Here is a 21,446-nt window from a genome sequence, read left to right as displayed (position 1 = left end):
GCCATCAACTATTTCATCCTCTGTCGCCCCCTTCTCCTCTTGCCTTCAATCTTTAACAGCATCAGGGTCTTTTCCAATGAGTCAGCTCTTCCCTGGGTCTCCCGCGTTGCAGGCAGATTCTTTACCGTCTGAGCCACCAAAGAGGTTTTACTTATACAATTCAATTATTTTCAGTAAACTTTCAGAGTTGTGCAGGTCTTCAATCAGAGCTTCTGAAGTTTAAGAAAGTTTCCATAATAATCTTTAGTGGTCTCAGAAACGCATAACAATAACGGTAATTGATACTGAAAAGCACGCAATATATAATTTTATTTTTTAAAAATCCTACCTCCCTGTCGCCCAGAACATTCTGCTGCTATATTAAGCCTAGGGAATCGGAATCACAAGATCTAATGGATCTCATACAACTTCTCCTTAGTCAGGCCTCGGGGTTTTCGCTTTACAGACCCACAAGCCCATCAGTGGGCGGGGTCTCATTCTCCTGAAAATTTGGCAGCGGGAGGGGTGCCCTCCCAGGGATCTTCCGGAAAAGGGCGGGGCTTGCCTTCCGGAACTTTTCGGACAGAGGCGGAGTCTTCTGCCGAGGGCCGTTCGGAAGAAGGCGGGGCCTACCTCGCATCAGGACCAGTCTGGCTGCACCTGCATCCTTAGCTCAGAGCATCCCTGGAGCATCTTAAGAGGCGACCGCTGCTGTCAACCAGGGACCAGACCGTCGCAGGAGGCATCCACCAGATACCTTCTCCCTGCCCTGACCTAGCGCTCTGCAGCGGCGGCCTTCGGTACTTACCGGAGGTCCCAGACTTGTCTGACCGACCATTGCAAAAGCATTTATAGCAATAGCCTCTGATTACGACATGGCTGAGATCACCAACATCCGACCTAGCTTTGGTAAGTAAAAATCTGGCAAACTAAGCCTGGGGTAGGTGAAACCGTTGCCAAGGCAAGGGAGCTCAGCGTCTGGGCAGAGCGTGAAGCCCAGATCAAGGCCTGGCCTGTGGTGGTGGGTAGAATCGGGCCTGCGGCGGTGGTGTCGCGGGCAGTGGACAGCACCCGAACCTGAGCTATGGGCTGCAGGGGCTGAGAAGGCCAGAGTCACACCTAGGGTGGGGACGTCCAGGATGCGAAAACCTTGTATGGTGCACTGTCAGTACCGCTGGAGGTGAGAAACCGAGAGCCTGCGAAGGACGTGAACCCCTCCTTCGAGGGGAGGAGAGGTGAGGTAGGCCGAGCCCTCCCCCTTGGGGCACGCAGGGCGGTGCCCCTTCCTCCCCCTCCCACTCCTCAGGGCTGCGGGGGAGGGAGGTGGCAAGGGGGATGGGGCATCAAGATGGCAGCTTGGAGACCGTGGGCTGTGTGGCAGGCAGCCAGGGGAGGCGGCGGCCTCTGGGGACAGAGGCGTGCGGGGGTGGGGAGCAAAAAGGAAGCCACTCCTGAAGCCGGTCAGCTGGATGCTGGGGCCGGGAGGAAACGTGAGCCCTGCAATGTCTATTCTGCATCGTAATGGTGGGGTCCCTCCGATGCTACCAAATGGCGCTTGGCGCTGCTGGGCTGGGGGATGACGTGATGTCTATTTCTGGGCCTCCTGGCAGCGCCTAGGCTCTTCTTCTCAGGCCTTTGTTCCCTGTTTCCCTGGGCCGGCTTTTCAAAAAGGGGGACTCACCCGCGCTGGTGCTGGCGGGGCCCCGATCTGGGCCAGAGGGGGAGGGGCGCAAAAGGCCGAGCCCGGGGGAGGCCGCTTTGTGTACCAGAGAAAGCATTACGTCATCTCGGAGCGGCTGGTCCCAGACCCAACCCTACAGGCTCCAAGATCAGTTACACTCCATGGAGCAGAGAGTGGGGTGGAAAATAGGGAAGCAGAAGGGAAAGAAAAGCTCGAGATGCAAGTTTTTCCTCTGGGGGATTCCTGCAAAATGTGCTGAAATAGCAAACTTCCTGTGCTGTTTTCCTGGCCCCCCCAAAGAAAAATGAATTGCCCTGCTTCTGCCTCAGTCCTATCCCAGTTTGGATGGGAGAAACAGGTGAGAGTTGCTGTCAGCCTAGGGTTCCTTGATTTCCCTTAAGAGATTCTGTCTCAGACAATCCAGAAGGTTTGAGCATCCAGACTCCAGTGTTTAGGGTGGGGTCACAATCCAACTAGGAAATGGCTTTTCTCACTCCCTACTAGAAGGTTTATGGAAATTAACAAAACCCAGCCTGCTCTGTCCCTTCAATGTCAGGAAGAATATCAGATCAGACAAAGTATACAGACAACAGGTCACACCCATTTACTACTGGTTCACACTGATTCCCCAAGGATAAATCTTGATTATATTTTTCTTCCACTTCATCTTCTGCATTTTTATTATTTGAGTCCTAAATTTCCAAAATTGATGTCCCTTTTCTGATCACATGAGTACTCTGTGATTTTCTTCTTGCTTTTTCTTTTTCTTCTTTTGCCTCCTTTCCATTATAGTCTTTTCTCTAATTGCAGTTCCAGATTCCTTGGAAAGTTACATGTTGCAGAGCATAATACAGTGATGTCATTTAGAGGAAATATTAGTGGACAAAAGAAAAGAAATTATATCAGCCTTTTACATACTAAAAGACTTATAAATACCCTCCAGTGTATTCATTATTATATATATATTTGCTAGATGAGGAAACTGAGGCTAAGGGAGATAAAGTCAAACTAGTTAGGCTAGCGTTAGGATTTAAGCCAATTTCCCATTGATGGCAAAATTCATTTTTATTTCACTGTGTCACGCTGGCCTACTTGACCAGGAAAGGGTATTTTTGCAAAGGAAATGTCAATAAGCATGTCTGGTCAGAGGCTGAGAGAGCTGAACAAACCCAGATGTGTCCTATAGATCTTCAAATCCATATGGAAGGTCTCCACCAAGAACTCCCTGTAAAACTTCTGACTTTTTTCACATTTCAAACTCCATAGACCTTGTGAGATACACCAAGCCAACACTCAATTATCTTTGACCTCGGAGGACAAAAGGAGCAACCAGCATGGGTCACTGCAACTTACAGATACTTGAAAACACTCACTTCAGCTTTAAGTTCTAACTTACTTTTCCCACTAAGCCTTGGACTAAAACTAGACAGAGGGTCCTGAGTTTCAACATCTCTGATTTTTCTAGTTTACTGCCTTGGGTGTGGGGGAGAGACATAGGGATTAACAAATACTAAAATGAAGAAGAAAGTAGAGCGAAAGTGGGAAACGAGGTGGAAGCGTTGTGTTGTTTCTCAGTCACTAAGTCATGTCCAGTTCTTTGCAACCCCGTGGACTGTAGCATGCCAGGCTTCCTTGTCCTTTGCTGTCTCCTGGAGTTTGCTCAGATTCATGTCCATTGAGTCGGTGATGCGATCTAACCGTTCATCTGTTTGTCTCTTTTTCCTTATCTACCCTCCTGAAAGATAAGCATCCTTCATCTCTTTTAGTGATCCACTGCTTTCTAGCAGTAAAAGTTGAGGCATAGTAAGCAGCAGTGGGATCGCTCAAGATCACAGAGTAAACTTGTGGTAGAGCCAAAAGGATCACTCAGATGTCTCTCAACCCTGACCTTTAGACTCCCTTTCAAATCATTCTCAAAAATGTACTTGTCCTGGTAGTTTCTTGCTTTTCTCTTCTTGGAGAGATAATATTCAATGTTACGAATCAGTAGCAAACAGTTTTCAGGAAAATCTCTCATATGTGAATGGAGAGCCAATTTTTCAGATTGTGCTCATTCTGATTTATAATTGAACCCAATCAATTGTTCAAGCAAATATTTACTGAGCTCCTGTTCGATGCAAGAGACTCGGGGATTCAAAGGTAAACAGGCTGTAATTTCTGCCTGCTCTCAAGGAGCTTACAGCCAAGGCTGCTCCCATTATGTGAAACCTCTCCCTAACAGTTTTTATTTCACCTGATATTCTGAAAATAAATGCTATTATTATTCAGCATGGCCATGAACACAGTCACCTTGATATATTTTTTGTTAAATGGCGTTACTCCTCATCTGTATTATTTCAAAATGTAACCACTTCTTTTCTTACCTGGTCCCAACATTCATAGAACTTTGAATGTTTGAGGCAGAAAGAATTTCAGAGATGTTGATTCCAATCCTTGTTAAGAAAATTCCTTTTAGAATATATCTGACCAAGGTGATCCAGTCTCTGAAAGTCTTCAGAGATTCACTGCCTCCAGAAGCAATCTGGGCCATCGAGAGGCAGTTCTAACAATAATTCAGTTCTTTCAATTTATCTCTCTTCTTGTAGCCTGTATGCACTGGTATTAGACCTGCCCTCCAAAGTAAAATCAGATCAGACCTTCTTCCAGCAAAGTACCTTAAGTAACTAAAGAAAGTTATTATTCCCAGACCCTTCAGCTTCAGCTCCTTCAGTTTTTCCTCATTTAATATGGTTTCTAGGTCCTCTTCTATTCTGCTTATCCATAATATAGACACATTCTGGTGTCAGATAGACCAGGGTTTAAATCTCATCACTGACATTTGCTTCTAGGTGGTCTAGAGCAGATTTGAGTCCCCAGCTTCCTCAGTTGTAAAATTAGCTATTAATGGAACCTATTCAGTGAGTTATTTGAGTCAGATTGAGGAAGCTCTAACACAGTGTCTGGCAGGGGTATCATACTGGCACACAAAAAACAGCAATTTTTATTCTTGTCAGAAATAGAGCACTTCATATGTGTCATGACCAGAGCAGATGAAATTATACTGCCCCTCTATGATCTAGACATTGCACTGATAGTATAAGTCAGCCTAGTTATACTCCAAGCTTGTTCTCACTTAGACTACTAAGTTAGTTACTCAGATTTATCAAGTAAGGTCTCCTATTTCCTATCAATAGGTTTTGAAGGCTAAATAGAATTTTACATTTATCCCTGTTATATGTAGTCATATTGACCTCATCCTCTTTCTCCAATCTGTGGAAACTGGTTTTTTTTTTATTTTTTATTGAGGTATCATTGATTTGTAATGTTGTATTAGTTTCTTATGTACAGCACTAATTTAATTATATATATGTGTATATATATATTCTTTTTCATTATGGTTTATAGGATATTGAATATAGTTTCCTGTGCTATACAGTAGAACCTTGCTGTTTATCTATTTTTTAAGTAGTAGTTTGTTATCTGTTAATCCCAAGCTCCTAAAGTGGAATCTGTTTTGAATTCACTAACTCATTTGTTTACTGAACACTTACTATGCGCCATGTGGTTCTAGGACCTGGGAATGTAGCAGTGAACAAAACAGCCAGTCACTGGCCTTATTAAATTACCTAGTAAGAGAAGAATGACAAATAAATACATACCAGAGGTAATAAGTGCTTCAGAGAGAAATAAATCAGAGTAGTGGGGATACTATCTTACTTGCAACAGACAGGAAATGTTTTCTGATGAGGTTTGAACAAAAGCCTGCAGTGAGTGAGGCAGCAGGCCAGGCATATGTCTGATAGAAGGATGTTCTAGGAAAAATCTAGAATATGCAAGAATCACATTTATTTCCTTAGTTCCCCCTGCCCTACTTGAGACTTACCCTAATGCGTAGTATGGATAACTATAGGCCTTATCTAGATCTTTAAGGCCTAAACCCAAGTTAGCTTCAGTGCATTTAAGGGAAAAGAAATCCCCAAACCTAATTATCTAAGTCAGGGGCCCAATTTGTGCAGGAAAAGACAAGACTAGAGAAGGGAAGAAAAGAAAAAAAAACCTCTTTCTCTTTAGTTACTTGTTTACCTAACAAATATTAAGTAAGTACCTGCTAGGTGTTTTTAGTGCTGGGGATAAAGAGAGGAACTAAACAAACAAAAGGCTCCCCTGGTGGCTCAAAAGGTAAAGAATCTGCTTGCATTCAGAAGATTGGGTTCAATCCCAAAAGATTGGGAAGATGCCTTGGAGAAGGGCAGGGAACCCACTCCAGTATTCTTGCCTGGAGAATTCCATGGACAGAGAAGCCTGGCATGTTATAGCCAGTGGGGTCACAAGGTGTTGGACATGGCTGAGTGACTGAGCACAGCACACAAAGAGACAAAATCCCTGTCCTTAGGAAACTTACATTCTAGTGAAGATAAACAATAACTAATACAGTTATATGTGAGTGTGTATATGTTCTTATGTATATGTGTGCATGCGTGTGTGTGTTTGTGAAAGAAAGAACTCATGTCATATCATGTCATATGGAGAAAATTAAGCAGGGCCAGAAGTGTAGGTCTCAAGGGTGGAAAAGGTTACATTTTTAAATAGGTTGGTCAGGAGCAACCTTACTAAGAAGGTGACAAGGTCTGACATGTTCCACGGTCCCTATTTCTTCCTATTTAAAATACTTGTGTTTTATTTTTAAATATTTGTATTTTATATTAACATACAAGTATTTTAAATACCTGGGAGCTGAAGTTTAAAACATATTTCTAAAGGACTTAGGCCCACAGTTCTACTTCTTACCACTCATCTACTTTTATCACCCTTGGGCACCCTACCAAACCCATCCAAAGTCAATTCCACATCCTTCCACCCTACCTATCAGTCAGCCCACACAAACCCACTGTGGCAAACCCTGTGCTGGATGCTGTGGAATATCCTCCTGAAACCAGACACAGCTCATGCCCTTGTAGAAGAGTTGAGGTGAATGGTTCCTATGTAGAAGGGTGACCTATAACACTTACAGGGCCACTTTATGTGAAACACAAATCAATATGAGCAAATCAAGTCTGTAAGTGCAGAGGCAAGGCCAAGAAAAGAACAGGCAGTCAGGTGGGGCACTGCAGGGGAGGCTTTCTAGAGAAGAGAAGCATTTCATCCAGGTTGGTGGGAAGAAAGAGCCATGGATTGGTTGGAGGGATGGGTGAGGGCATCTCTAAATGAGGGGAGACATTCCTTAGCCTAGATGAGCAAGTTTCGCTTTGAAGAAGGCTGGGTTGCAGATTAGCTTGGCCCCAGCCAGAGGCCCTAAGCAGGGGTGCTCCGGTAGAGGCTGAGGTCCAGCCGCCTTGACGCATCTCTGGTCTCCACTTTCAGATGTATCACCAGTGGTTGCCGGCCTTATCGGGGCCTCTGTGCTGGTGGTATGTGTCTCAGTGACCGTCTTTGTCTGGACGTGCTGCCACCAGCAGGCAGAGAAGAAGCACAAGAACCCACCATACAAGTTCATTCACATGCTCAAAGGCATCAGCATATACCCAGAAACCCTCAGCAACAAGAAGAAAATCATCAAAGTGCGGAGAGACAAAGATGGCCCCGGGAGGGAAGGTGGACGCGGGAACCTGTTGGTAGATGCAGAGGCTGGCCTGCTGGGCCAAGACAAGAGTCCTAAGGGACCTAGCTCTGGATCTTGTGTAGACCAATTGCCCATCAAAGTGGACTATGGGGAAGAACTGAGGAGCCCCATTGCAAGCCTGACCCCCGGGGAGAGCAAAACCACCTCTCCATCATCTCCAGAGGAGGATGTCATGCTAGGATCCCTCACCTTCTCAGTGGACTATAACTTCCCGAAAAAAGCCCTGGTGGTGACAATCCAGGAGGCTCATGGGCTGCCCGTGATGGATGACCAGACCCAGGGCTCTGACCCCTACATCAAAATGACCATCCTTCCTGACAAACGGCATCGGGTGAAGACCAGGGTGCTGCGGAAGACCCTGGACCCTGTGTTTGATGAAACCTTCACCTTCTATGGCATCCCGTACAGCCAGCTGCAAGACTTGGTCCTGCACTTCCTCGTCCTCAGCTTTGATCGCTTCTCCCGGGATGACGTCATTGGGGAGGTCATGGTGCCGCTGGCTGGGGTGGACCCCAGCACAGGCAAGGTACAGCTGACCAGGGACATCATCAAAAGGAACATCCAGGTGAGGAGGAAGAGTTGTTGGGGAGGAATGGTCGGTTGGGGGAGAGAAGGGGATGAATGGAAGGGAGAAGTGGGACGGATGGCAAGGAGGGGCTGTAGAGAGAAAGCTCTTGGATGTCAAGACTGAGCAGTGGTCAAAGTAAGACAGAGAGCCTGGCAGGTTAGGCCTCCTCCAAGAAGCAGCTTCCTGAAGAGAAAAGGGCAAACACCTTCTGAATTTGCTCTTAGTGGTTGATGTCCTGATGCTGCATCCAGCTTGCTTGGAGCAGGCTGGCCCTCCAGTCCTAGACCTCATCATTTCAGGCATATGGGAGCCAATTTCTTCTTCAAAATGTGTGATCTTCCTCTTGTGAACTTATTCCTTACAACTGAGAAACTATGGAAGTAATTCCATAATTTTCCCCTCGGCTTCCCTTTCCCAGCCCAAACCTAGAGATATAAGTAGGCTTGCATCTGTGACTTTTAACAGCCATTTTATAAATGCAACTTCATCAACTGCTTTGGCTTCCCAGGTATTGCTAGTGGTAAAGAACCCACCTGCCAGGGCAGGAGATGTAAGAGACGTGGGTTCCATCCCTGGGTCCGGAAGAGCCCCTGGAGGAGGAAATGGCTACCCACTCCAGCATTCTTGCCTGGAAAATCCCATGGACAGGGGAGCCTGGTGGGTCCAGGCCATGGAGTTGCGAAGAGTCAGACACAACTGAAACAACTTAGCATTCATAGCATACAATTGCTTAACCTTTCAGGCCCCTCACCAGGCTGAAACCTTTGCCATGGATACTTCTCTCCCCGTTCCTCCTCTCTGCCCTGTTTGCATTAAGAGGGGCATGAGAGCCCTCCATCCTGCCTTCTCTCCACTGGGCTAGCATTGGTTCTTGAATCCTTTCAGGGATGCAAGAATTGTGCTCCCAGCCACACTAGTTCAGCTGTTTCATTCTCAATTGGTGAGGCAGTGCAGTTCTGTGGTTTGGCAGGAGGGCTCTTATCTGACTGCCTAGCTTCACCTTCCAGCTCACCACTTTCCAGGGGTATGATGTAAGTGAGTTACTTAACTCTTCTGAACTTCTATTTCCCCATCTGTAAAATGGAACTGATAATATTGCCTTCCTTATGAGTTATGAGTATCAAATGGAATAATATACCTGGCATCTTATTGCCTTCATGTAGCTTTTACTTAGTGGAGGAGAAAGACAAAAAAGAAATCTTGGCATTTATCGTATAATGGGTGTGCTGTGAAAGAAGTTGTTGAAATTTTACACTTACGAGTTTCATTCCTTTTTCAGGATTTAACATAAGGAATTGATAGCAAGAACTTAGGGGCTTCCCTGGTAGCTCAGCTGGTAAAGAATCTGCCTGCAATGCAGGAGACCTCAGTACAATTTTGCGGTTGAGAAGTTCCCCTGGAGAAGGGTTAGGCTACCCACTCCAGTATTCTTGGGCTTCCCTGGTGGCTCAGATGGTAAAGAATCCACCTGCAATGCAGGTGACCTGTGTTTGATTCCTGGGTTGGGAAGATCCTCTGGAGGAAGGCAGAGCAACCCACTCTAGTATTCTTGCCTGGATAATCCTATGGACAAAGGAGCCTGGCAGGCCTCAGTCCATGGAGTCGCAAAGAGTCAGACACAACTGAGAGACTAAGCACAGCACAGCAAGGACTTTGAAGTCAGACCTGAGTTTGAATCTAAATTCTACCAGCTAAGTGACCTTGGGCAAGCTGCTTAAATTCTCTAAGTCTCTGTTTCTTATAAGGAATTAAAATGATGCCTTTGCATAGTCCCTAGCCCATAGTAAACTCTCATGAATGTTAACCAGGATTATCATTATTAAAGTTTGATCCCTGGGAGAGATATGTGATTTGTACATATTTACATTTTGTTTTGATAAAGTAAAGGAAGACAAGGAAGGCTAGATCAGTGGAGAAGATGGTAGAAGGTTTGGAAAGGATATCAAGGTCACTAAAAACACCTGCACGTTTTCCAGAAAGAGCCCTGCCTGCAGATACCTTACTTCTCTGTTACTGCCTTCTCCAGCTGCAAACCCATGCTGGACTCAGTGGGGAGGCAGGAGGCTTGGGAACGTACAAGAGGCTTCCAGGCCAGCAGGACTGAGTGGGCAGTGAGCTCCTGGGAAGCAGGTTTGGCCATTGCTGAAGGGCACTGTGCCGCGCCAGGCTGGGGAGGGGAGGCAGGGAACCCTTCCCCTGGAGGTGTGCTCTCACCATCTCTGCTGCCTGCACCATCTCTGCCTGCCTCACTGCAGCCAGCTTAGTCATGCCACTGCCCAGAGAACCACTGTTGCCAAATGGCACACTCAGCTCACAAGGGCCAGAGGAAGTCTGAACACTTTAGAGAATATTAGAGGTGTTTGGTCAGAGCATGAACACTAGTCCATTGCCAGGATACAGTGAGACACCCCTGAGTCCAACACAGCAGGAATTCTCGCATCCTCTGAGGTCAGAGGCAGAAGGCCTGCGCAGAAGCTGCAGCAGTGACCGGTTTCATCTCCCTGCATCCTCTCCCTTCCCCCTCCATTTCTTTTCCTCTAGATTCTGCCAGCCCGCTCCCCTGACTCCTGACTCCCCATTACAGCAGCTCCAGTACCCCACCCCCTGCCTTCATTCAGCTCTCCTCACTGGGCGGTTCTTTTCAGCACAGCCTTCTCTGGAGTACTAGCCTTGGTAAAGCCACCAACTAGCTGGACTCCCCCAGACAGCTCATGCACTCTCAGCCCACGGCTGAGTGTGGAGGAGGGCTCTGTGCCAGGCTGCAGCTGGGAAGACACTGGCAAGGAAAGGGACTGATTTGGGCTGGGAACAAAATAAGCCTCAAATCCAGGACACTGGGCAGGGAGCATAGACAATGGCATTTGCTAAACTGCCAGGGGCTCTTGGCAAGAGCCAAGCTTCTTTCCGCTTTATTAACTCCCTTCAGAAGGGATAAGCCAGGGTGGGATCCTGAGCAACACATTCCCTGGATGAGGCCCCAGACAGGACACCCGGAGCACTGCAGCCTCCCAGGCGTCCTAAGCCTGTTTTCCCCAACCAGTGCCAGTGGGCAGGGCTATGTTTCATCCTGGGTCATGGCTGTCATCTCCCTAGTCATTTGTACCCCTGATTCCCTAGCAGTGCAGCCTCCAAATGTCCATCTTAAATCCTCCCTACTGTAGCCAATAGTCTGCTCATCAGCTAGAGCTGCTTTGGAAGAGTCCACACTGTAAAGAGTCTTTCCTGATCTGGGTAGGGTATCCCTTTATAGTAATGGGATCAAAGTTTCCTGGGTGGAGACTGGTGAGAATTGCATTTCTCTAGACAATCCCCAACCCCTAACTGCATTTCCTGACCTGTAGCAGAAAATTCAGCTCTTGTCCTTTCTGCTATTGCAGTGCAATCCAGTTGAAAGAAGCCAGGACTGGTCATGATTTCTGATTCTGTCCATTTCACTGTCTAATTCTGGGTGTGCAGTTACTTTCTCTGGGTCGTAGTCTCCCTCTTGGCTGGATCATAAAGGCTAATGGGGTCACTTTGTGAGAGGTCACTCTCAGCTCTTATGAATATTTGGAAAGATATAAGAAGCATTAAAAATTAACACTTAACTATTAGTGAAAGAAGTTTACAGCATAAACTCCAAACACCCAAACTCTCTGAGCTGGACTTTAGAACTGGAGTTTTTTTTTTTCCTTTAGTGGCAGCTTTTCCCCCTAGTATTTTATTCAGAAAGAAATAAAAGTGAATTTACATTTCCATAATACACCCCCCACAAGGAGAAGGAAAGTGATTGAGATAGGGCTGGGGTTAAAGAAGAGACAGTGGCAAAGAAGTGATTTACAGGGTGGATAATAGAGAGTTGTTAGACTCCTCCTAATTTCTTCATGTCATTGTTTCCCAAACCATTTCCTGTCTTTCTACTGCCAGATTGGTGTTCATGACCTGGGACAGTGGTCATGGGAATGAGAGGATTCTTAAAGTCTCAGATTTACAAGAGGCCTTGGAGGTCATCCAGGCTAGTCAAAAGGGAATGAAAAGAAAGAAAGAACAAGGAATGTCAATTTTCCATAAACAATAAAGAAATTTGCTATAGAAAAATAAAATAAAATCATACACACCAAAAAAGGAAGTTGCTGTGTATATGTACTGGGGCGAAAACAAGGAGGGATGTGGTTGAATGTTGAGGGTTTTGTTTCTTTTGTTTTCTCATGACTCTGATTTATGTGGAGGTAGCACTGAGAATTTCCAGTCCCTATAAAGGTTTATTGAGGATGCATGAGTCCTCCTTTTGGCAAAGATGCTCTGGCTAGAAAAAGCCATTCCATAGGGGCTCTGCTAATTATAAGAAATAGACTTATCCTTCGCCTAAGTATTTCCTTCAGCCTAACGTCTTCTTTCAGACCACTGCCCTTGTTCCTCTTTTCCACGGACTGAAAAAGGATCCTGCACTCTGAGAGCAAAGCCTCCTGGCTCTGTCAGGCATGGATAAAACCCTTTTTCCCCCTTGTCCTTCTGCTCGCCCACCCCCCTAACAGGGTCTTTACCTCACTAGGCGAAGGGGCTGGGAAACAGAGTTTGCTCCCAGCCCTTGCTTGACAAAGAGCCCTTGAGAACGAGCCATTGACAATGCCGCTTGGAATGGGAATTGGGTGGAAAGAGAGGGGGGGCCGGGAGAGGGGACTTAAACTCTGGCCTTCAATGCAGAATGGCATGGTATTCAGGTGGTGTTGCAGCGGCAGACTTGGGCATCACAAAGGGGCAGCTGAATGAGGATGGGCATTCTGCCTATGTAAAATGGCCAAAGGTGAAGGGGAGGGTGGGTCAGATGGAGAACAGTTCCCAGAGGAGTGAGTTCAGGGGAGGAAAGCATTGTGACCAGAAGTTGTCCACTTTCCCAAAGAACTAGGGAAGGCGCACGGGACTTTGATTAGGGTGATTGTGCTGTAATTGATGATTTAGGAAACTTTGGTTTTTTTTTTAAACAGTTTTAAATAATCAGAAAACTAAGTATCATCTTGTAATTGATGTTATTTTTACAAATAAAACTTTATTTTTTTAAATCAAAATTTCCTTTTTACCCTCCCTAGCCTTCTTCTGTATATAAAGTTAGATTATATTTAAAGATTGTATTTTTAATATTTTGATACCAATATTCATGGTCCCAGATATAGATATCAAAACTAGTTAACATTTCATTATTCATGGAAATAGAGGGGAGCAGTGGCCCAAATAATCCAAAAGTTCTTTCTAGATAGATCAGCACTGTTCACTTGAACTCTCTGTGATGATGGAAATGTTCTATATCTGCATATATCCAACATGGTAGCCATTGGCCACGTATGGACACTGAGCACTTGAAATATGGCCAGTGTGACTGAGGAATTAACATTTTAATTTTACTTAATTTTAATGAATTAAAATTTAAATAGATACATGTAGCTACCAGCTACGGTATTGAGCAGTTCAGTTCTGAACATTTTGGAAGGTTTTCTTTTTCCTGAGGGATTACTTTCTTGATGCCTTTGGGCTATGACTGATAGTAAAAGTGAGTGCACATTCTCTGACTGCGTTCTGACTTATGTCAAAGGAAGCGACCCAGAAGTATACTGGTTGGCAGGAGCAACCAGCCTGTGATTTTAAACTGGCTCTGGGTGCGTCCTGTGGATACAGTCAAGAGCCAACTGTATGTTATGGGTAAGGAAAAGAGTAGGGCTTCATCTAGCAGAGAAAACCGTGAAAATCATTTCTAAAGCCTATTTTCTTTTATACTTCACTTTCAAAAGCTAACGGCTACATTTAGTCACGTTCAGTACCCTATGAAAGACATTTCCATATGCTCCTGGTATGAAACATAGCCTCAAGAAATTTTTTAAACCAAATGGAAATATTATCACAGTTCATTCCTTGAGGTGACAACGTATAATCAATCAAAGCATAAGCTATTAGGGTTTTTCCTTTGTTTTTCACTGATGAGCTAATTAAATTATTTACTGCTGTTGTTCTTTCCTACCCCAGACACACCTGAGCAGGCACTAGCCTGTGAGCTTCGGGAGGGTAGGGGTGCATCTTTTCAGCCCTAGCTGCTAGCAGACTGCCTGGCACTTAATGCACAGCAAGTCATTTTGGTGGGTATGTGGCATATGTAAGGCTGGTGGTGAGTCTGGTCGACTTTTGTTCAATCTAAGAATTCGTCGAGTTGGTGACCTTCCTTTGGGGCTATGAAGAGTATAAGGAATAAAGTTTGATAGTGGGGCAATGATTTGGTCTCAAAATTTTTTGTCCCAAATTTAACTTATTACGTCCTAAACTCCTCCTGTGCCGCCACATTTTGTTTTCTTTATCCCAGCCTCATCCCCACTTCCTAAGAGAGAAACACAAGTAACAGTCTCTCCTCTCTTCCCTCTCCCCTATGTTTACATCCAGTTAGCCGCCCCCACCCAGAAAATCCTGACAGTTCTTTCTGAGACCTATCCCAGGTCTGTCTCCTCTGCCACAGCCCTGGTTCCAGCCCTCACCCTCCCTTCCCCAGCCTGTGGGAGCAGCCTCTTCAACAAGTTTTCTGACTTTCGTCTTTAGTTCCTTCTCCAGCTTTAACTAGAATAATATGATTATTAATATATGAACAACAGCAGTAACGTCATCCTTACAGAAGTCGCTCCTATGCTTACAGACCTCCTCTCGCCTGGCTGCTGCTGCTGGCTCTGCTGTTTGGTTAGCTTACTCTCCCCGCTCCCCATGCCCTTCACCCCCACCTAACCCACCTCTCCAGGTTCCTGGCCCATCCCTCCTGCCAGCACTCCAACATCAGGTACATTCACCTCTCCCCATTCTCTGAACATAGCCTACCCTTTCAGCCCTTTCAGCCGTTCGGCTGCCCTGCCACGCAGGATCTTCTCTCTGCCCATTGCCTCAGTGTCTCTTTCTCACCCCCCAGCAGCTCAGCCCTGATGTCAGCTGGCAACACCTCCCCTGCATCTCCCAGCAGCACTGAAGCATTTATTTTGGTCTCACTGCGCAGCTTGTGGGATCTTAGTCCCCTGACCAGGGATTGAATCCAGGCCCTCAACAGTGACCTAACCACTTGGCCACCAGGGAATTCCGAGGCTTCTCACTCTCCTGACAAGTAAACATGTTTGTTTACGTCTCTGAATCTTCTATTCCATCCTTGGGAACAATGACTGAGTCCTGTTAGCTCTGAATTCCCAGCACCTGGCATGTGATTAGTATCCAAATGTTATTTAAAATGTTCTTGGAGGACTAGAGTTTTTGTTTTGTTTTGTCTTGTTTCCAAGCTCAAAATAGAGCCTAGCATAACATTTCAAGGTTGGGAAACAAAGATATGGGCATCCAGGGTGGCCGGAGAAGACACTCTGAAGGTCATACACTGGGGCAGGCAGAGCAGGTGTGGATATTCACCTTGTGAAATGAAGCCACAGGCTCCAGGAAGTTCAGGGACTTGCCCAGGGCCAGCTGGTGAGTAAGTGACAAAGTTAAGACTCAAATGCAAGTTTCCAATCTCCCTTCAAAACTTTATCACAAGAACCAAATGAGAGAACAGGAGAGAGTGCGTGTCTCTGGTACACACTAATTTACTGGATCCTCTTACTAGTCCTGGGAAGTCGCTACTGTTTTTATATCCATTTTACAGAAGAGGAAGCAGAAGTCCAGAGAGGTCAAGTAGGGCTGACCTTGTCCCAGCTCAGACAGATAAGCAATAGAGTCAGGATTTGAATCCAGGCCAGTCTGGCTGCAGAGTCTGTGCTGTGCTGCCTCTCCATGCAAATGACTTTATTTACTATAAGATTTTTTATTTTATTTTGGGCCACGCCATGTGGCATGTGGTATCTTAGTTCCCTGACCAGGGATCGAACCCATGCCCCCTGCAATGGAAGTGTGGCGTCTTAACCACTGGGCCACCAGGAATCCCCTCGTTTACTCTCAGGACTGTGAGGAGAACATCTCCTTTGTCCTTTCCTCCGCACTTTCTGTGCCGTGGCCTGCCCCCTCGGCTGGGGTTCTCACCTGCTATTTCTTCTCCACAGAAGTGCATTAGCAGAGGCGAGCTCCAGGTGTCTCTGTCATACCAGCCTGTGGCACAGAGGATGACAGTGGTGGTCCTCAAAGCCAGACACCTGCCGAAGATGGACATCACCGGTCTCTCAGGTAGCAGCTATTTACTTCAACCTACCTCTGTCTGCCCTCCCTGCGCCACTGCCCTTGCTTGTGATCCAAGCGCCTCCCCCTCCCACCTTTCAGGACCCCTGGCACCTCTCACCCTCCACCCATTCCTCTCTGTTTACATTCTCTTCCTGATGAATGTAACCAGGGAGGTATTTTGGGTAAGCAAGTGGTCTCTACCTTTGGCAAGGTATTTGCAGTGGTATGCATGCCAGCCTCTGTGCCCTTGCTGCAGGTGAGACTTCTCAGAAAGCCAGCAGCCTTGGTAGTCCCTGTGCCCCCTTGAAAATGCTTCCTGGTGTCATGGAATTTCTTCAGCCCCGACTCGAGGCCGTTTTTCTGTTCCTTGTCTGCCTGGTTTCCTTGACCCCTTGTCCAGGCAGGCAGATGTGCACACAGTCGGTGTACACCTAGTGTGCAACCACTGAAGTCCGCAGGGGGTGAGAGAGGGGACATCAAGGAGAGGAACAGCAGCAGAGGCCCCTCCTGCCTGACATTGTACAGGAGAGGACTGTGTCATAGGCCTGTCTCCCTTTTTTCTTTGGGGGCCCCAGATCCTTATGTCAAGGTGAACGTCTACTACGGCAGAAAGCGCATTGCCAAGAAGAAAACCCACGTGAAGAAGTGCACTTTGAACCCAGTCTTCAACGAGTCTTTCATCTACGACATCCCCACCGACCTCCTGCCTGACATCAGCATCGAGTTCCTGGTCATCGACTTCGATCGCACCACCAAGAACGAGGTGGTGGGGAGGCTGATCCTGGGGGCGCACAGTGTCACAGCCAGCGGCGCCGAGCACTGGAGAGAGGTGTGCGAGAGCCCCCGCAAACCCGTGGCCAAGTGGCACAGTCTGAGCGAGTACTAATCCTCTTCTCCTTGCCTCTAACCCTGGGGCCAGGCTGGGCAGGGACGTGGCGGGGAGAGAGAGGACCAAGAGGAGCGGACTCAAAACCTCATTTTAGTTGTAGAAGAAAATTTCTTACACGACAAACACCACAGAGAACACCCTACGTGACCACAGCTGCAGTTCAGTTCTTAGCAATGATGATTTTTCTCCTTTGCAAGGCACTAGGAAATCCTTTTTTTTTTTTTTCCAAATGGGGAAAAAAAGAGAGGGAAAGACCTCTACAAGTCTATATATAACAATGTAACCTTATACTTGCATGTCTAATACAAACTGAAGAAATTAGCCTAACTGCCAATATCAAGGTACAGATTTTAATCCATGAAAATTGTGTTTTGTGCCGAATTGTATTTGCTGATTACCTGAAATTGGTCTCTTTTTATTGGGCTTCTCTGGAGAGTTATTCTCACCCCCCACCTCTGTGGAAGAATCTTTTTGCTCTTGTAAAACCTCATGTTTTCATCATCCCCATCTTTTCTCCCTATTACCGCTTACATTTCTGCTCTTTGAGCTTAAGGACCAGAGGTCTGCAGTAGGCGAATATACAAAGGTGGAATGGATAAGGCAGGGTTTGCAGGAGAAAGAGTATTTGAGAAATGAGGCGTGTTTGCCGTCAGTGCTCCTGCTGGAAAGGGGTAAAAGGCTCTCTTTGATTAATACGTAATCAATTACACGAAGGCATCAGACTTTTAGGTAGAGTCTGGGTTTACAAAGCTAGATGACTTCTCTAGAACAAACTTTGGGACTTCAAATTCAGCTACAGGATAGCACCATATCTAGCTGATCCCAAATGTAGTTATGAAGACAAGGAAAATGAGACGAGCGCCTTGCCCTTTGTAGCTGTGTTTGGAAGGATAGCCATTTTTTGGTGATGTGTTAGGAATCATCTGTGGTTTGAAGGGTTAGACTGGCCTTTGTTTTTTCCAGAAATGCTGACCACTGAGAAGCTTTAAAGTCTTCTCAAGTAGTTTCCGTGAGGTTAGTTTTACTTCATAAGGAAAAGGACCTTCAGAAATTCTTTCTCCTCAAATTTTTCAATAATGGCCCTTAAAAATAACTGAGTTAAAATGAGTACATGACTAAATCAGTAATAAAGATAACTTGGATTTTTCAGAACATCCTTTCCCTGTAAACAAAGTGCTTAGTTTTTAGGACTCCCGAATCTCAAGGTACAGTGAAGGCATGGGGAAACCACAGAGCTCAGTCCTCCACCCGCCGGTGGACAGCAGAGCATGAGAGAGATTCCGCCTCTGTTTTGGAATTCATGTCTCTTTATCCCTAGTCCAGCCATGTCTCTAGAGTTGAGACTTTTCAGATGGCAGAGACTTCATGGATGATAAGTAAGCCTGGATAGGCAGCAGATATTTTTGCCAGCCTGAAGGGGAACTCAGATAAGCAGCTTGAACCAAGGCCTGAAAGATTAGTAGAGACAGAAATTTCACATTCGTACAAGAACATCACTATTTGACTTGCTTCTGAGTTGAAAAGCTGAGTCTCTATGGAGAGAGTGGTGATGTTGCCTCTGCTGTTCCATAACTCTTGTGGATTTAAAACCAACCTGTTCCCTGACCCCCAAGCCCATTTTTTTTTTCTTTAACCTGGATTCTTGACAGTGCAGAGCAGTTCTGAGCAGGCACAGAGCCCACTCTCTGTTCTTGTCGCTGTCATCCCCCAACCCCCAGAATCTGACTCACAATCTCACCATCAGCTGGGTTCACATCACCGGTTTCTATCCAACACTCCATGGAATGTAAATACTGTATCATACGTAGACAAAAATAATTTTTGTTTTCTAAAAATGCATTTTGAGATAGTTTAATGTAAATCTGACAGGAGCATTCTGAAGCCCCATTAGGAAAAAATTTAAATGGTTCCTCTCCATCGCCTTAATGTCTAAAGGTCAGAAACTGCTGAGCAACCCGCTTTTGTTTCCTTCCCAGAAACAATGCAGAGCAACAGGTGGAGAAAGTGTGCTCTTTGCCCTGCTGTGTGCCTCTGAAGCTCCTCCCGGCAGAAGTCTGGGAAAACAGCCTCACCCAACTCCTCTCTTACCCATCTCCTTGTAGCTTTATTCTTTGCGTCTGCTGAGCAGTGGGTGGAGGTGGCAGGAGAGGGACCCATAGTTCTGGAGCCTAGGAACTGCCTCGGTGTCTTTCTCAGAAAAAGGCAAAGAGGCAGACAGTACCAGGTTCCTCCCTCAGGCCTGATCCGTTGTGCCCTTGTCTCAGCCATCCCAAAGTTTCTTAGCTGACTTTGGCTTTCACATTTGTTCCTCCCAGAGCTAACTGATAAGGGTGGAGGAGGAATGCCTACTCCTAAGAGTCAGTGGAAAGACGAGAGTCACATTCGAGCTTTCGCACAAGGCACTCGTGATCAGGAATAGGTTAGGGAATGGTCACTTCCGATTTTCCAAGAGTCAGTCCTTCTCTGCTGATACCTTGATTCCTTTGGGAAGGCAAGAGCTTTTCTTAATCACAAAAAGTCCCTTTATGAGTTAGTCCTTCCTTCAGTTCATCTCAGTGGAGCACAGCCAAGAGGTACGTTTAGGAGCGGTGCTCGGGATATGAGAACAGACTGGTTCATGGGACAGGGGCGGCTTGCTCAGGAGAGGGAACGATGCGAGTCCTTTTTCTTGGAAAGCTTTTATTATGGCCACAATAGTGACATTGCCCTCACCATGATCCTTCTCCGATGTGGTCGTCTTTCTTTACCTTGTGTCTTCTCTTGTAAAAATGAAACTCAAAAAATAAAATAAACGTGTCAAATTTTAAAAAAAGAAAAAAATCAAAAAAGCTAACATGAATTGTGTGAAACTGCATAATGCTGTAATGCTAACCTACAATATGTAATGCTATCTTGTATGTTGAATTTGTTAATGCACCACACAAGTGCGGAATAAAGACTGATTCACATTAAATAGGCCCAATGACTTCAGCATGATTTTCTTGGAAGCTGGAGGACTATGAATGATGTGAACACTCAGACTCCGATAGGTAGTGCAGTGGTAAAGAATCCGCCTGCCAGTGCCAGAGAACCGAGAGAGTTGGGTTTGATCCCTGAGTCTGGAAGATCCCCCTGGAGCAGGAAATGGCAACCCACTCCAATAGTTTTGCTTCGAAAATTCCATGGACAGAGGAGTCTGGTGGGCTTCAGTCCACCGGGTCAAAAAGAGTTGAACATGACTGAGTGCACACACACACCATGTTTTCCAAGACGTGGTCCTAGACTGAGAATCTTTTCTTTTTGTCCTATTTTCTTCTTAAAATGTAATATTTAAGACAATAACCACCAAAGTGAGGGTTGATGGTTTTTAGTGCTGAGAATAAGTCTGACTCTTTAATTGAAAATATATCAAAAGCAATGCTTAGACTGACTGCTTCTTTCATTTATTCATTAGTCAACACTATTATTGGAGGATAATTGCTTTACGATGTTACAGTGGTCTCTTCTGCACATCGATGTGAATCAGTCGTCATCATATACATATATATCCTCTCCCTTGTGAGCCTCCCTCCCCCAAAACAGTTTTTTAAATTGAGTTTCTATCATATGACAGGTACTGGGAATACAAGACATTGATAAGCAAGAGTACTGCATTTGAGCTTAGCAGAGAACAAGCATTAATCAATTAATCATACTAATAAACATTTAATTACAAACTGAGAAAAGGAACACTGTGTGTGCATGCAAAAGAGAGGGAAGCAAGAGAAAAAGTTTAAAACTTTTTAAGTTTCAGTGAAACTGTAAAACATTTTTAAATTATAAAACATCATAAGCATATTATAAAACATTGGAAAATAGAGAAGGGGAAAAGTCAAGATTTCAAAACCTTAATCATTTTCACAATCATTAGATTGTTAACAATCATTAGAAATAAGTCATCTAATCTTATTTCTTGTGCATTTTCTTCCCTGTGTACATTATTCAGGATTGTATTAGAAAATACACAAAGTATATGTTCATAGGAACCAGAAAAAAATTCACCCACAGGCAAACAGTACTAATTTTGGCACATGTCCTTCCAATTTCTTTTAACAACGTTATAATTCCAGTCATGGTATATAATTTTGTATATTACTTTTTTCTAATGTGATGATATAATAACAATGATAGTAAGATTATCTTGGCACTCAAGATGTTTTTGGCTTTAATTAACAGGAAACCCAATTCAAACTGGCTTAAACATTAAGGAAATGGGTCAGTTCATCTAACTGGAAGTCCAAAGGCAGGTTAGGCTTCAGAGTTGATACAACAAAAAGTCACCAATACTATGAGGGGCCCAGGTTCTTTCTGAGGGCCATTCTGACATTCAATGCTAGCTTAAGGCATAAAATCATTAGTAAGGCTTTTATAATGTTTATAGAAGCATTTTCCGGAGAAAAAAGGAGATCGCCTTGGGACCTCTCCTAGAAAAATAAGGTCAATCATTCATAGAAGCCTCTAGCTATTCTTTCCGCTTATCTTGGTGGTCCAAAATGTATTACCTGATCATTTCTGAACCAACCACGAGGAAAGACGATGGGATTATCTTCAGTCCATTTAGTACTGCCCTGGAACA

General features: G+C 45.3%; 1 protein-coding gene across 1 annotated transcript; it reads left to right on the top strand.

The window, feature by feature from the left end:
• Window positions 1-597: 597 nt before the first annotated feature.
• Window positions 598-19,810, top strand: SYT11 (synaptotagmin 11). The gene is made up of 4 exons (XM_040230313.1): window positions 598-888; window positions 7,001-7,824; window positions 15,849-15,972; window positions 16,539-19,810. Exons 1-4 carry the CDS (start codon window positions 855-857, stop codon window positions 16,847-16,849), a joined length of 1,293 nt encoding a protein of 430 aa, XP_040086247.1. The 5' UTR covers window positions 598-854; the 3' UTR covers window positions 16,850-19,810.
• Window positions 19,811-21,446: the final 1,636 nt, after the last annotated feature.

Source organism: Oryx dammah, unplaced genomic scaffold (assembly GCF_014754425.2).
Source record: "Oryx dammah isolate SB20612 unplaced genomic scaffold, SCBI_Odam_1.1 HiC_scaffold_28, whole genome shotgun sequence".
NCBI lineage: Eukaryota > Metazoa > Chordata > Mammalia > Artiodactyla > Bovidae > Oryx > Oryx dammah.
This window is presented reverse-complemented; position numbering and strand designations above follow the sequence as displayed.